The sequence below is a fragment of the Trichomycterus rosablanca genome, chromosome 18 (assembly GCF_030014385.1).
Source record: "Trichomycterus rosablanca isolate fTriRos1 chromosome 18, fTriRos1.hap1, whole genome shotgun sequence".
Lineage (NCBI taxonomy): Eukaryota > Metazoa > Chordata > Actinopteri > Siluriformes > Trichomycteridae > Trichomycterus > Trichomycterus rosablanca.
The window spans coordinates 29136443-29148929 of NC_086005.1; the positions used below are offsets into that span (position 1 = coordinate 29136443).

General features: G+C 42.1%; 2 protein-coding genes across 2 annotated transcripts; both read left to right on the forward strand.

The window, feature by feature from the left end:
- On the forward strand, positions 1-5719 carry arr3a (arrestin 3a, retinal (X-arrestin)). The gene is made up of 14 exons (XM_063013856.1): positions 1-11; positions 411-441; positions 826-886; positions 2614-2658; positions 2838-3031; positions 3240-3302; positions 3398-3474; positions 3584-3719; positions 3811-3895; positions 4018-4090; positions 4715-4852; positions 5210-5293; positions 5548-5571; positions 5671-5719. Exons 1-14 carry the CDS (start codon positions 1-3, stop codon positions 5717-5719), a joined length of 1071 nt encoding a protein of 356 aa, XP_062869926.1.
- A 2621-nt stretch (positions 5720-8340) lies between these two features.
- Positions 8341-11433, forward strand: LOC134332253 (solute carrier family 35 member F4). Its single transcript, XM_063013814.1, has 7 exons — positions 8341-8419; positions 8783-9080; positions 10000-10219; positions 10432-10557; positions 10645-10837; positions 11082-11171; positions 11261-11433. The coding sequence occupies exons 1-7, from the start codon at positions 8341-8343 to the stop codon at positions 11431-11433; spliced, it is 1179 nt and encodes a 392-aa protein (XP_062869884.1).
- Positions 11434-12487: the final 1054 nt, after the last annotated feature.

Here is a 12487-nt window from a genome sequence, read left to right on the forward strand (position 1 = left end):
ATGGTGGACAAGTAAGTAACTTTATTCTAATCACTGTGCTGTTCTGTTATAAAACATGTAGCTAAAACAACACAAACTTTAATTTTATTAACAGAAAAACTGTAAATGATTTTCATGCAAATTATAAAGCTTTAGAGTTAAAGCAGAATAAATGGTTTATAAAGCTGTAACGTTTCTCTACTGATAAAAAGTAACAAGAATTTAACAGACATTGTTAAATTATTGCAAATAAGTAGAGCTGCAACACTTCCACAACTGAAATACACTTCCACATCTATTTACTATAATTCCTTTTGTATTGAAAAAAACTCAGTTATAATAAAGCAACAGTCTGATATAAATGAGCTCGGTCTTTATAAGATATGTTTTATATTTTAGATGTAAATGTAATGTTGTGTGATTCTGTTCAGGGTTTTTAAGAAGACCAGCGGAAACGGACAGGTGAGGAAATCAGAATTAATCTAAATCACAACAAAACATCACATTCATCACAATTATCACATTTATTATCATTTATCATTTTATTTTATCGGGGAAATACACGTCACAAACTTACAGAAAATAAACATTAGAATCTGTTTATAGGGCACAATAAACTAAACCCTATTATTATTATTATTATTATTATTATTATTATTATTATTATTATTATTATTATTATTATTATTATTATTATTATTATTATTATTATTATTATTATTATTATTATTATTATTATTATTATTATTATGTAACATAGTAACATAAATACTCATTAAAGAGGTCAAAATATAATAAGAGGACGTGCTGTATAGTGAGTGACCGTGTGTGTATGTGTGTGTGTAGCTGACTCTGTTTCTGGGGAAGAGAGATTATATCGATCATGTGGACAGTGTGGAATCAGTTGGTGAGAAACCTTTTATTATTTATAAGTATATATTTGTATGTATATATTTGTATGTACAGTGTATCACAAAAGTGAGTACACCCCTCACATTTCTGCAAATATTTCATTATATCTTTTCATGGGACAACACTATAGACATGAAACTTGGATATAACTTAGAGTAGTCAGTGTGCAACTTGTATAGCAGTGTAGATTTACTGTCTTCTGAAAATAACTCAACACACAGCCATTAATGTCTAAATAGCTGGCAACATAAGTGAGTACACCCCACAGTGAACATGTCCAAATTGTGCCCAAATGTGTCGTTGTCCCTCCCTGGTGTCATGTGTCAAGGTCCCAGGTGTAAATGGGGAGCAGGGCTGTTAAATTTGGTGTTTTGGGTACAATTTTCTCATACTGGCCCTGGATATTCAACATGGCACCTCATGGCAAAGAACTCTCTGAGGATGTGAGAAATAGAATTGTTGCTCTCCACAAAGATGGCCTGGGCTATAAGAAGATTGCGAACACCCTGAAACTGAGCTACAGCATGGTGGCCAAGGTCATACAGCGGTTTTCCAGGACAGGTTCCACTCGGAACAGGCTTCGCCAGGGTCGACCAAAGAAGTTGAGTCCACGTGTTCGGCGTCATATCCAGAGGTTGGCTTTAAAAAATAGACACATGAGTGCTGCCAGCATTGCTGCAGAGGTTGAAGACGTGGGAGGTCAGCCTGTCAGTGCTCAGACCATACGCCGCACACTGCATCAACTCGGTCTGCATGGTCGTCATCCCAGAAGGAAGCTGACGCACAAGAAAGCCCGCAAACAGTTTGCTGAAGACAAGCAGTCCAAGAACATGGATTACTGGAATGCCCTGTGGTCTGACGAGACCAAGATAAACTTGTTTGGCTCAGATGGTGTCCAGCATGTGTGGCGGCGCCCTGGTGAGAAGTACCAAGACAACTGTATCTTGCCTACAGTCAAGCATGGTGGTGGTAGCATCATGGTCTTGGGCTGCATGAGTGTTGCTGGCACTGGGGAGCTGCAGTTCATTGAGGGAAACATGAATTCCAACATGTACTGTGACATTCTGAAACAGAGCATGATCCCCTCCCTTCGAAAACTGGGACTCATGGCAGTTTTCCAACAGGATAACGACTCCAAACACAACCTCCAAGATGACAACTGCCTTGCTGAGGAAGCTGAAGGTAAAGGTGATGGACTAAACCCAATTGAGCACCTGTGGCGCATCCTCAAGTGGAAGGTGGAGGAGTTCAAGGTGTCTAACATCCACCAGCTCCGTGATGTCATCATGGAGGAGTGGAAGAGGATTCCAGTAGCAACCTGTGCAGCTCTGGTGAATTCCATGCCCAGGAGGGTTAAGGCAGTGCTGGATAATAATGGTGATTACACAAAATATTGACACTTTGGGCACAATTTGGACATGTTCACTGTGGGGTGTACTCACTTATGTTGCCAGCCATTTAGACATTAATGGCTGTGTGTTGAGTTATTTTCAGAAGACAGTAAATCTACACTGCTATACAAGCTGTACACTGACTACTCTAAGTTATATCCAAGTTTCATGTCTATAGTGTTGTCCCATGAAAAGATATAATGAAATATTTGCAGAAATGTGAGGGGTGTACTCACTTTTGTGATACACTGTATGTATGTATGTATATTAGATATGAGTGAGTGTAGATGGAGCTGAACGTTTGCTCACTGTGATGTTGTGTGTGTTATAGAGGGAGTGCTGAAGATCGACCCCTCAGATCTGGGAGACAGAAAAGGTATTTCACTCTTACACCTGCAGCATTTAGCCCTCGTGAATTCAGTACCAGTAACTACCGGAACCCAAACCTGCTGATGGGGCAACATGTTTATTATTATTATTACATGTTTGTGTTTTGTCTGATGACTGGAGTGAATAACACTATGTATGTGTGTGTGTGTGTGTGTGTGTGTACAGTGTGGGTTCAGCTGTGCTGTGCATTCCGTTATGGTACTGATGATCTGGACCTGATTGGGATGTACTTCAGGAAGGATATCTGGCTCACTCGCGTCCAGCTTTATCCCGACGCCGGACACAAACCCAAACTCACCGACATGCACAACACACTGCTGAAGAAAGCTGGAGAGCAGGCCCACGCCTTCGCCTTCGATGTATACACACACACACACACACATTATATACACTCACACACACATTATACACACTCACACACACATTATATACACTCACACACACATTATACACACACACAACACACTGCTAAGGAAAGCATCAACACATTCCCTCACACTGTGTTTCTCTCTCTGGATGAAATAAAGACGTTTTATTTTGCTGATTGTTTTGGTCTGTTTGTTTCAGATCCCCACTAACCTGCCGTGCTCGATGACTCTCCAGCCCGGTCCTGATGATCAGGGGAAGAAGGTGAGTGCCGGTTCCTCATGTTCCTCGTGTTCCTCAGACGGAGGTGTGCAGGTACAGCTGAGATTAAACATGGTCGCTCTGTGTTTCCTCTTCAGCCCTGCGGCGTGGACTTCGAGGTGAAAGCGATTGTAGCGAAAGTACCTGAAGATCCAGATGAGAAAATTGACAAGAAGTGAGTGTTTCATATAATTCTTTATTACTGTATAAAGTGTGCTGGTTAATTTCTGCTGTAACTGATCATTTTTGGTTCTTTATCCTCATGATGTTTGGTGTTTCCTCAGAGACACGTGCCGTCTGATCATCCGTAAGATCCAGTTCGCTCCTGCCAACACGGGATCAGGACAGAAAGCTGAAATCTGTAAGAACTTCATGATGTCTGATAAACCGGTTCACCTGGAGGCCTCCATCGAGAAAGACGTGAGATTTAAAGCTCTGCTGTTATTAGCACCTGATCAGATTCTCCATCTCATCTGATTAAATTATTATTGATTTATTTGTGTTTAATCAGATTTATTACCACGGAGAATCCATTCCTATCAGAGTCAAAGTGAAGAACGAAACCAGCAAAACTGTGAACAAGATTAAAATCACCGGTGAGAAACACAGCAGAAATAAAGATCAGATCCGTCAGATCCACTAGATCCATTAGATCCATTAGACCCATCAGATCCATCAGATCCATTAGATCATCACTAACAGTGCTGTGTTGTTTCAGTGGATCAGACGACGGACGTGATTCTTTATTCTGCAGATAAATACACCAAAACGGTTGTGTCTGAGGAGTTTACGTAAGTTCTTAAATCATCGTTTGTTTTATTAGTAAAACCTCCAATTATTAATAATTATAAATCTTTATTATCCAACATCTTAATACAGAGACCAGCTGTAGAACAGTAGCAGATTCAAAGAGGGGAAGTGGATATGACAATAGATATGACCTCTTGGAGATTAAGGAAGGGGGTGTTCAGAAAAAATAAAATTAAGATCATTTAATTGTTTACATGATTAACTGACTGAATTTCAATATTTTACAGCGTTTATGGTTTAAATATAAATAAATGATCCCAATCTATAAAAAGATCCATATGTTTATAGATTAAACTAATATTATAAAGTGTTAATTATGAAATTATAAATGTATTCAGGTATTTATTTCTATTTTTTGCATCATTAACTACCGTATCTTTCATTCCAAACTCACCGTTGGAGCTCCGTATGAACCCTGCGGTGTGTGTTAATGTGTGTGTGTGTGTGTGTGTGTGTGTGTGTGTGTGTTAATGTGTGTGTGTGTGTGTATGAACCCTGTGGTGTGTTTTAATGTGTGTGTGTGTGTGTGTTAATGTGTGTGTGTGTGTGTGTGTGTATGTGTATGAACCCTGTGGTGTGTGTGTGTGTGTGTGTGTGTGTTACAGCGAGACGGTGGAAGCTAATTCCTCCTTTGATAAAGTGTTGAGCATCACACCGTCTCTGGCTCAGAATAAAGAGAAACGAGGAATCGCCGTGGACGGAAAACTGAAGTACGAGGACACCAACCTCGCGTCCACCACCATGTGAGTAACACTGAGGTACAGGCACGGCAACACGCCGGCGCTAACGGCTACATCAGGTCCTGCTAATGCAGAGGTTATAAAGGTCAGAACTATAGGGGGCGCCAGATTCACCCCCAAATCACCGTAACCATCAAACAGAACGACGTTCCTGCATTTACTGCAGTTTATCAGAATATGAGCTGATGACTTCCCATCAGTACGAGTCTCCGAGACAATCAGATAAACACACTCACACCCTGAATGCTACTGCACCCCCTTATGGGACAATGTGTGAAATTAGTCCTGCAAAGCCTGACATTAATATTATTATTATTATTATTATTATTTATATAAAATTTCTTTCTCTTATTTCTGCAGTCTGAGAGCCGGAATGGAACGAGAGGTTTTGGGGATCATGGTGTTTTATAAAATTAAAGTTAATCTGATGGTGTCCTCAGGAGGGTGAGAGCTACATTTCAATAATTAAGAGGCTTCATTAGATAATAATATAATAGATAATAGATAATAGATAATATAAAAACCACGTGTACATTACATTATTATAATATTTTATAATTCTTTATATGACTTTTATATTGTAATAGTTCCTCATCAGTGATTTAGAGGATAAACTGATAGAATAATCAGACTGGTGTTGATTGTAGAATTCTGTTATTTCATGTGAAATAAATTGAAGGTTTTTTTCTCTGTTGCAGGTTGTTGGGAGGATTAACTGCCAGGTAAAATATTAGAACCTATAAAGAGATGCAGCACACTCAGACGGTGCAGTAATGATCAGTATTGATCTGTAATGATTGATTTTGTGTTTCTCTGTGCAGTGACGTGGCGGTGGAGCTTCCTCTCACTCTCATGAACCCCAAACCCTGAGGTACAGAAATTATTATTTCATTATTAACATTTAATTTTAGATTCTCGTTTATTTCTGTTCTATAAAGTGAACGAACGTCTCCACCAGTACTGTGGGTGTTGAGGTGCATTGTGGGATTGATGGATGAGAGGAAAAGACATCAACATCAACATTATAATAAAAACAGACACTAGAACCCAGATGAAACACTTTCAGGATGAATTGGAATGCTGACTGTGCTTTACGTATACAATAAGGCTCTGGGTGAGTCCTCGCTGGTGGCCAGTGTGGGCAAGGTTTGGCAATCTGTGATTCTGGGTGGAACCCACAGTGACCCCAGTTTATGCTGAAGTGGTTATTAGTTCATAACCCTTTTATTTTCTCTCCTCACATCATTAAGGTCTGAGTAAAGAACCCTGGAGAGCCACAGAACCTTCATCTAGTTCCCCAAACCAGCAGAGAACCTGAAGAACCAAAGAACCAAAGAGGGAAGAAACACGAGCAGACTGATGAGGAGGAGACGAGTGTAAAATATCATCTATAACATCAATATCATCTATAACATGAGAACATCTATAAGATGATGAAGATGCTCCTCACTCTGTTCAGTTTCTCCTGTAGTTCATTAATTTATTTATTGTTCTTTAATATGAAGTGAAAAATATGAATGTGTTTACATTAGTGAGATACTGGATAGTGATGATGATGGTGAGGATGATGGTGAGGATGATGATGATGGTGAGGATGATGATGAGGGTGATGGTGATGATGATGGTGATGATGATGGTGATGATGATGGTGAGGATGATTATGATGGTGAGGATGATGATGATGGTGAGGATGATGATGAGGGTGATGGTGATGATGATGGTGATGATGATGGTGATGATGATGGTGAGGATGATGGTGAGGATGATGGTGATGATGATGGTGAGGATGATGATGAGGGTGATGATGATGATGGGGGTGATGATGATGGTGATGATGATGATGATGGTGATGATGATGGTGAGGATGATGGTGATGATGATGGTGATGATGATGGGGGTGATGGTGAGGGTGATGATGATGGTGATGATGATGGTGAGGATGATGGTGATGACGGTGTGGAAGATGTTTAATGTCACAATAGAAAATAAAAATGATAAAAACCCTGAACATTTTTTCTGTCTGTGTGCTTGTAAACGTAATCACTCACTCACTTTCTTAACCGCTTATCCAATCAGGGTCGTGGGGGGGTGCTGAAGCCTATCCCAGCTTTTCAATGGGCGCAGGGCACACAGTAACACCCTGGACAGGGCGCCAGTCCATCTCAGGGCACACACACACACACACACACACACACACATTCACCTATAGGGCAATTCAGTGTCTTCAAATAACCTGACTGCATGTTTTTGGACTGTGGGAGGAAACCGGAGCTCCCAGAGGAAACCCACACAGACACGGGGAGAACATACAAACTCCACACACGCCCCGTCTGGGAATCGAACCCAGGACCTTCTTGCTGTGAGATGACAGTGCTACCCACCGAGCCACCGTGCCGCTCATTTGTAAATGTAATCAGTTTTTAATGGCTGTAGTAAAGAGCTGGAAATGGGGGATTTATTTCAAAGCACATCAATAAGACATAAAAAATAAATCTAAGTTTCATTTAATTTGTGATGTAAAACGTATTAAATTTAATCTCACATGTAACACTTTAGGGATGAACTGGAATGCTGACTGTGCTGATTGTACACAATAAAGCTCTGAGTGAGTCCTCGCAGGATAAAGGTTAAAGGTTATAACCGCTCAGTCTGTGGGTGCTACAAGCGGACAAGGATTGGCGATATGCACTGGGAACTGGACATGTCTAAACTGTGAGATAAAGGCAAAAAACGCACAAACTGGGGTTAAGGGCCTTGCTCAAGGGCCCAACAGTGGCAACCTGGCAATCACTGCCATTAGTCCAGTACCTTAACCACTAGGCTACAACTGCCTCTTTATATAAAGTGATTTACAGCACTGTGACAGTATACAGTCTGAGTTATTGAGGGTTAAGGGGCCTTGCTTAGGGGCCCAACAGCAGCAACCTGGCAGTGGTGGGGCTTGAACTAGCAACCTTATGATTACTAGTGCAGTGCCTTAACCACTAGGCTACAAAAGCTGCTCCTGTGTTCTCCACAATCACCAGATTCCATCTTCAAGATTTCTTTAATCCAGAATTTTGTTCCCCTCTGTTTGTACCCTGTATGGAGAAAGTATTCACACACACACACACACACACACACACACACACACACACACACACACACACACACACACACACTTCATTCTTACAGACTTTATAGTGTCGTGTGTTTGATTCTGGCTGGATTTTTTTCACCATCATGATAATAACTGTGGTTCTGAGATGATCAGTTTATTATTAATCTGCTGCTTTGCTCTGATGATAGAGAGGGAGTGCTAGTTCTCCTGCCTGTCGCCCCTGTTCTCCTGATGAGAGGTGGAGGGATTAATTTGGGATGAGTGAGCAGATCACTGTAGTTTAAGCTTAATGCTGGGTGGGGTTGTGGTGGTGGTGGGGTGGTTTGGGTCCTGGGGGGGGTCGGTTAGTTCATCTAGAGAAGATGAGCTGCTCAGACCTGCAGCTAGAAACATGAACAAAATCTCAGCCAAGGTTTCTCCATGTTCCTCCTCACCTCCACCTGCTCTTCTACACCCATCCTCATCTACAGGTACGTTCTGCTCCTCCACCTGCTCTTATACACGTTATATATCATTACTGTATAACTGCTGTATATATACCTTTATCAGGTCAGGTGATTGAGCATGATGTAGAACTGATTTTATAATGAAATGTGATTAAAAATCTCCAATAATGACAAGAAATTATTTTGAGTGACCGTGTCTCTGACCGTGTCTCTGACCGTGTCTCTGACCGTGTCTCTGACCGTGATAGTAAATGTTCATGTGTTTGGGTGGTCACTTCCATAACCCTAAAAAGGAGAACATCAGACCCCAGACAGGAGTGAGGACCGGGGGGTATCAGTGAGGTACAGTGAGTGTAAAACTTATATTCCTGTTTTCATTCTATACAGAAGACGACAACCCCATCACAGAGAGTCTTCAGGAGCAGGAACCTGGACCAGGCAGGCGTTCCTGTCAGTGCCAGTTCAGGGTGGTGCTGCGTTTAGCTGCTGGGGTGGTACTGGGCGTGTGTATGGCATCTTCGTGGACGTGGGCGGCTCACAGCGCCAGACGGGTTCTGACCCGCTTCAGGGCTCCGTTCTTCATCACCTGCTTCTGCAGCAGCTGGAACCTCCTGATGTTCCCTCTGTATTACACCTCACACGTGGTGGCATCGGGGCAGAGAGAGATGCCCGCCGCCCACTTCCGGTTTGTTTACACCAGATTATACCAGTTTATACCAGTTTATACCAACTTACACCAGTTTATACCAGTTTGTGTCAGTCTGTGCTAAGATTATAAACAGTAAATCTAAAGTAGCATTGATAGCCACTGAGCTAACTACCCTAGTGAGATTTTATTGTGGGTGTTTTATTTTAAGGACAGTTTAACTTTTAACTGTAATTATAAATAAATAATGAAACCTTTAGCTCTGAGGTACGTGTGAGATAATAAACACAGAACATCGACACCACAGATAAACGCGTTAGCCATGTTTACTAACCCACAATGCACCTGATTAGCTTAAAGCTACAGAGTCACATTATTCATCACGTTTAATAAATAAAATCATTCACTAATAAAATCATTATGTATGAGATTTATTAGCTGCAGCGCGTCGCTGTGCTAATTCCACTGACGCTAGTTCACCTGAGCGCTAAGTTGTTATTTTAATGCTATTCTGGTTTCATCTGTACATGTTGCTTCTATCTGATTAGCCTAATCCGATCTAAACGTTTAATCCTCTTGGTTTAACGTGGCGCTAAATAAACCTGCAGATCTTTTTAGCTAATGAGGAGTAAAACGTTCCTGCTGAGCTGGAGCGCGATCACACGACCTGAACTTTATTATATAAATCATTCTTTATTATTAGCATTTATTAGCTGAACGGATTCCAGGACAGGTCGGCTCTGGGCCCACTGTAACCCTGATCAGTGTAAATGCTCACTGAGGCTTAATGTGATTTTATATAATAAAAATAATTTTATTAGTTTATATTAATGACGTTATTGCTGTAGTGGTGATTCTGCTCAGCGCTGAGACTGTGTGTGTGTGTGTGTGTGTTACCATGTGTGTGTGTGTGTGTGTGTGTGTTACCATGTGTGTGTGTTGTTGGTGTTGTGTGCAGGAGGTGTGTACGGTTGCTGGGGGAGGGCGAGGTGACCGTCAGGGTTCTGTTGCGTCTCTCGGCCCCGTTCTCTCTGTTCTGGAGCATTTCGGTGTTTCTGTACCTGCTGGCTCTCACCAGGATCTCTGTTAGCGACTGTAGCGCCGTGCTCTGCTGCACCACGTCCTTCATCTTCCTGTTAGCCTGGATCGGCCTTAAGGAGCGATTCATGGGGGTCAGGGTGGGTACAACTGTTCCACAAACACCCCCCCCCCCCCCCCCCCCCCACCCATAACTATCATCCCTACCTACCCCCAGCCCACCTGTCGACTCCAGGTTTAGACTTTACAGGAATTGATTACAGCTTCAGTGTGTGGGTGTGATTGGTTCTGAGATGTGATACTACCACCACCGTGCTTCAAAGTACAGAAGTGAAACTCAGTTTATCTGCAGGTGGTGGCGGCGATTCTCTCCATCACCGGGATCGTTATGCTGGCGTACGCTGATGGCTTTCACAGTGACTCCATCACGGGCGTGGCCCTGGGCGTGGGCTCGGCCTCCAGCTCCGCCGTCTACCAGGTTCTGATCACATGTTTGTGTCCCAGTCACATGATCCAGGGTTTCATGTCTCCGTGCGCTCTGATGCTCCTCTCCGATCTGTTTCAGGTGTTGTACAGGAAGCGTGTGGGTGTGCATGACGTGGGCGTGGCGTGTGTGTTGTTGTGTTGTGTAGGTGTGTGTGTGTTGTTCTTACACTCCTGGGTGTGTGTGTTACTGTACGTCACACACGTGGAGTTCTGGCCTCCGTCTGAGCCTGTACCGTGGTCCGACCTCTGCACCACCGCCTCACTCATGCTCGGTACACACACACACCCACACACACTCACACACCCACACACACAGTACACACACACACACAGTACACACACACACACAGTACACACACACAGTACACACACACACACAGTATACAGCACACACGCACACACAGTACACACAGTACACACAGTACACACACACACAATGTACATGTTGTTAAGTGTGTTGTGTGTGTGTGTGTGTGTGTGTGTGTGTGTGTGTGTGTGTGTGTGTGTGTTTTGTAGTGTATAATGTGATAGTGAACATGGGCGGAGTCTGTTCATACCCTTCATTAACGTCACTGGGGATCCTGATCACTATTCCAGTGAGCACAGGTACGAGCACTGATGTGTGTGTGTGTGTGTGTGTGTGTGTGTACTGTGTGTGTGTGTGTGTGTGTGTATAACCTTGTCTCTGTGTACAGCGGTGGATGTGTGTATGTTCGAGGCCCCGGTGCTGAATGAGATGAGATTAGCATCGTTAGCTTTGATCTCGGCGGCGTTCCTCATGTTGATGTTCCCTGAGGACTGGACCGAGAGAATGCGCCGGTGCTTCAGCTCACTGTGGAACAGAGACGAGAAATCCACTGCAGCTTAAACTCAGCATCATCAACCACGTCAGAGGGTTTAGAACCCACACCCTCCTCCACACAGCTCAGATCAAGAGACACCTGAGAGAAACCGACACCAGACAGCAGAACCAGGAACCAGGAACCAGATCTAAGTTCTGATGAATGAAACAGATTCATTATCAATTAAAATCTCTTATTAAAAACTCTGATCAATTCTTTATTTTGGATTTTCTGAAATCTGAGTCAAAGATGTAGAACAATAATATACAATATAATATAATATACAATAAATCTTATTATTATTATTATTATTATTATTGTTATTATTATTAAAGCTGAACACTTTTATTTCTTTTTTCTGATTTGTGATGTTTGATGTTAAATAAACTGATTTTTTTGTTATTTTAAATGTTTTGTTGGTTTTTCCTGGATGAATCGGTGGTTCTTTGATGTTTCCAGGTTTTTTACTGCACACACTGAGATCCTGATCAGGAGGGAGTGTTTAGTAAATATGGATGATATAAATGTATTCAGTTTGGGGAAAAGGTTTGTGCACCCCTGTCTGATATCATGTTTTATTGGTGAATTAAATGAGAAAATGTGAAGGTTTAAGTTCTGTACAGAAAACAAACTTTACTGAACATTCTGATGCAGTCATTCTAATCATCCTGTTGCTGCTTATTTACCGAGTTTAACTTAATAAATAATTAAATAAAATGTTGCTGCTGCAAAAATGAATTAATTATTCTTATAGATTTAAATTGGCAGAAAAGCTGATGCCACCCTGAGGAGAGTTTATTACAGGGAGAAAGAATCAGAGCTTAAACTTTTACTTAAGATTTAATATAAACTGTTGAAACCTTGATGGCTCGGTGGGTAGCACTGTTGCCTCACAGCAAGAAGGTCCTGGGTTCGGGGCGGGGGTGGTCTGGGTCCTTTCTGTGTGGGAGTTTGCATGTTCTCCCCGTGTCTGTGTGGGTTTCCTCCGGGAGCTCCGGTTTCCTCCCACCCTCCAAAAACATGCAGCCAGGTTCATTGGAGACACTGAATTGCCCTATAGGTGAATGTGTGTGTGTGTGT

Bases quoted from the DNA above. Each gene is read 5' to 3' on its own strand.
- LOC134332253 (XM_063013814.1), top strand. From the start codon at position 8,341: ATGAACAAAATCTCAGCCAAGGTTTCTCCATGTTCCTCCTCACCTCCA. The intron at 10,220-10,431 runs GTGGGTACAACT...GTTTATCTGCAG, and splicing joins AGCGATTCATGGGGGTCAGG to GTGGTGGCGGCGATTCTCTC. The intron at 11,172-11,260 runs GTACGAGCACTG...CTCTGTGTACAG, and splicing joins CACTATTCCAGTGAGCACAG to CGGTGGATGTGTGTATGTTC.
- arr3a (XM_063013856.1), top strand. The intron at 887-2,613 runs GTGAGAAACCTT...TGTGTGTTATAG, and splicing joins GGACAGTGTGGAATCAGTTG to AGGGAGTGCTGAAGATCGAC. The intron at 3,475-3,583 runs GTGAGTGTTTCA...GTGTTTCCTCAG, and splicing joins GATGAGAAAATTGACAAGAA to AGACACGTGCCGTCTGATCA.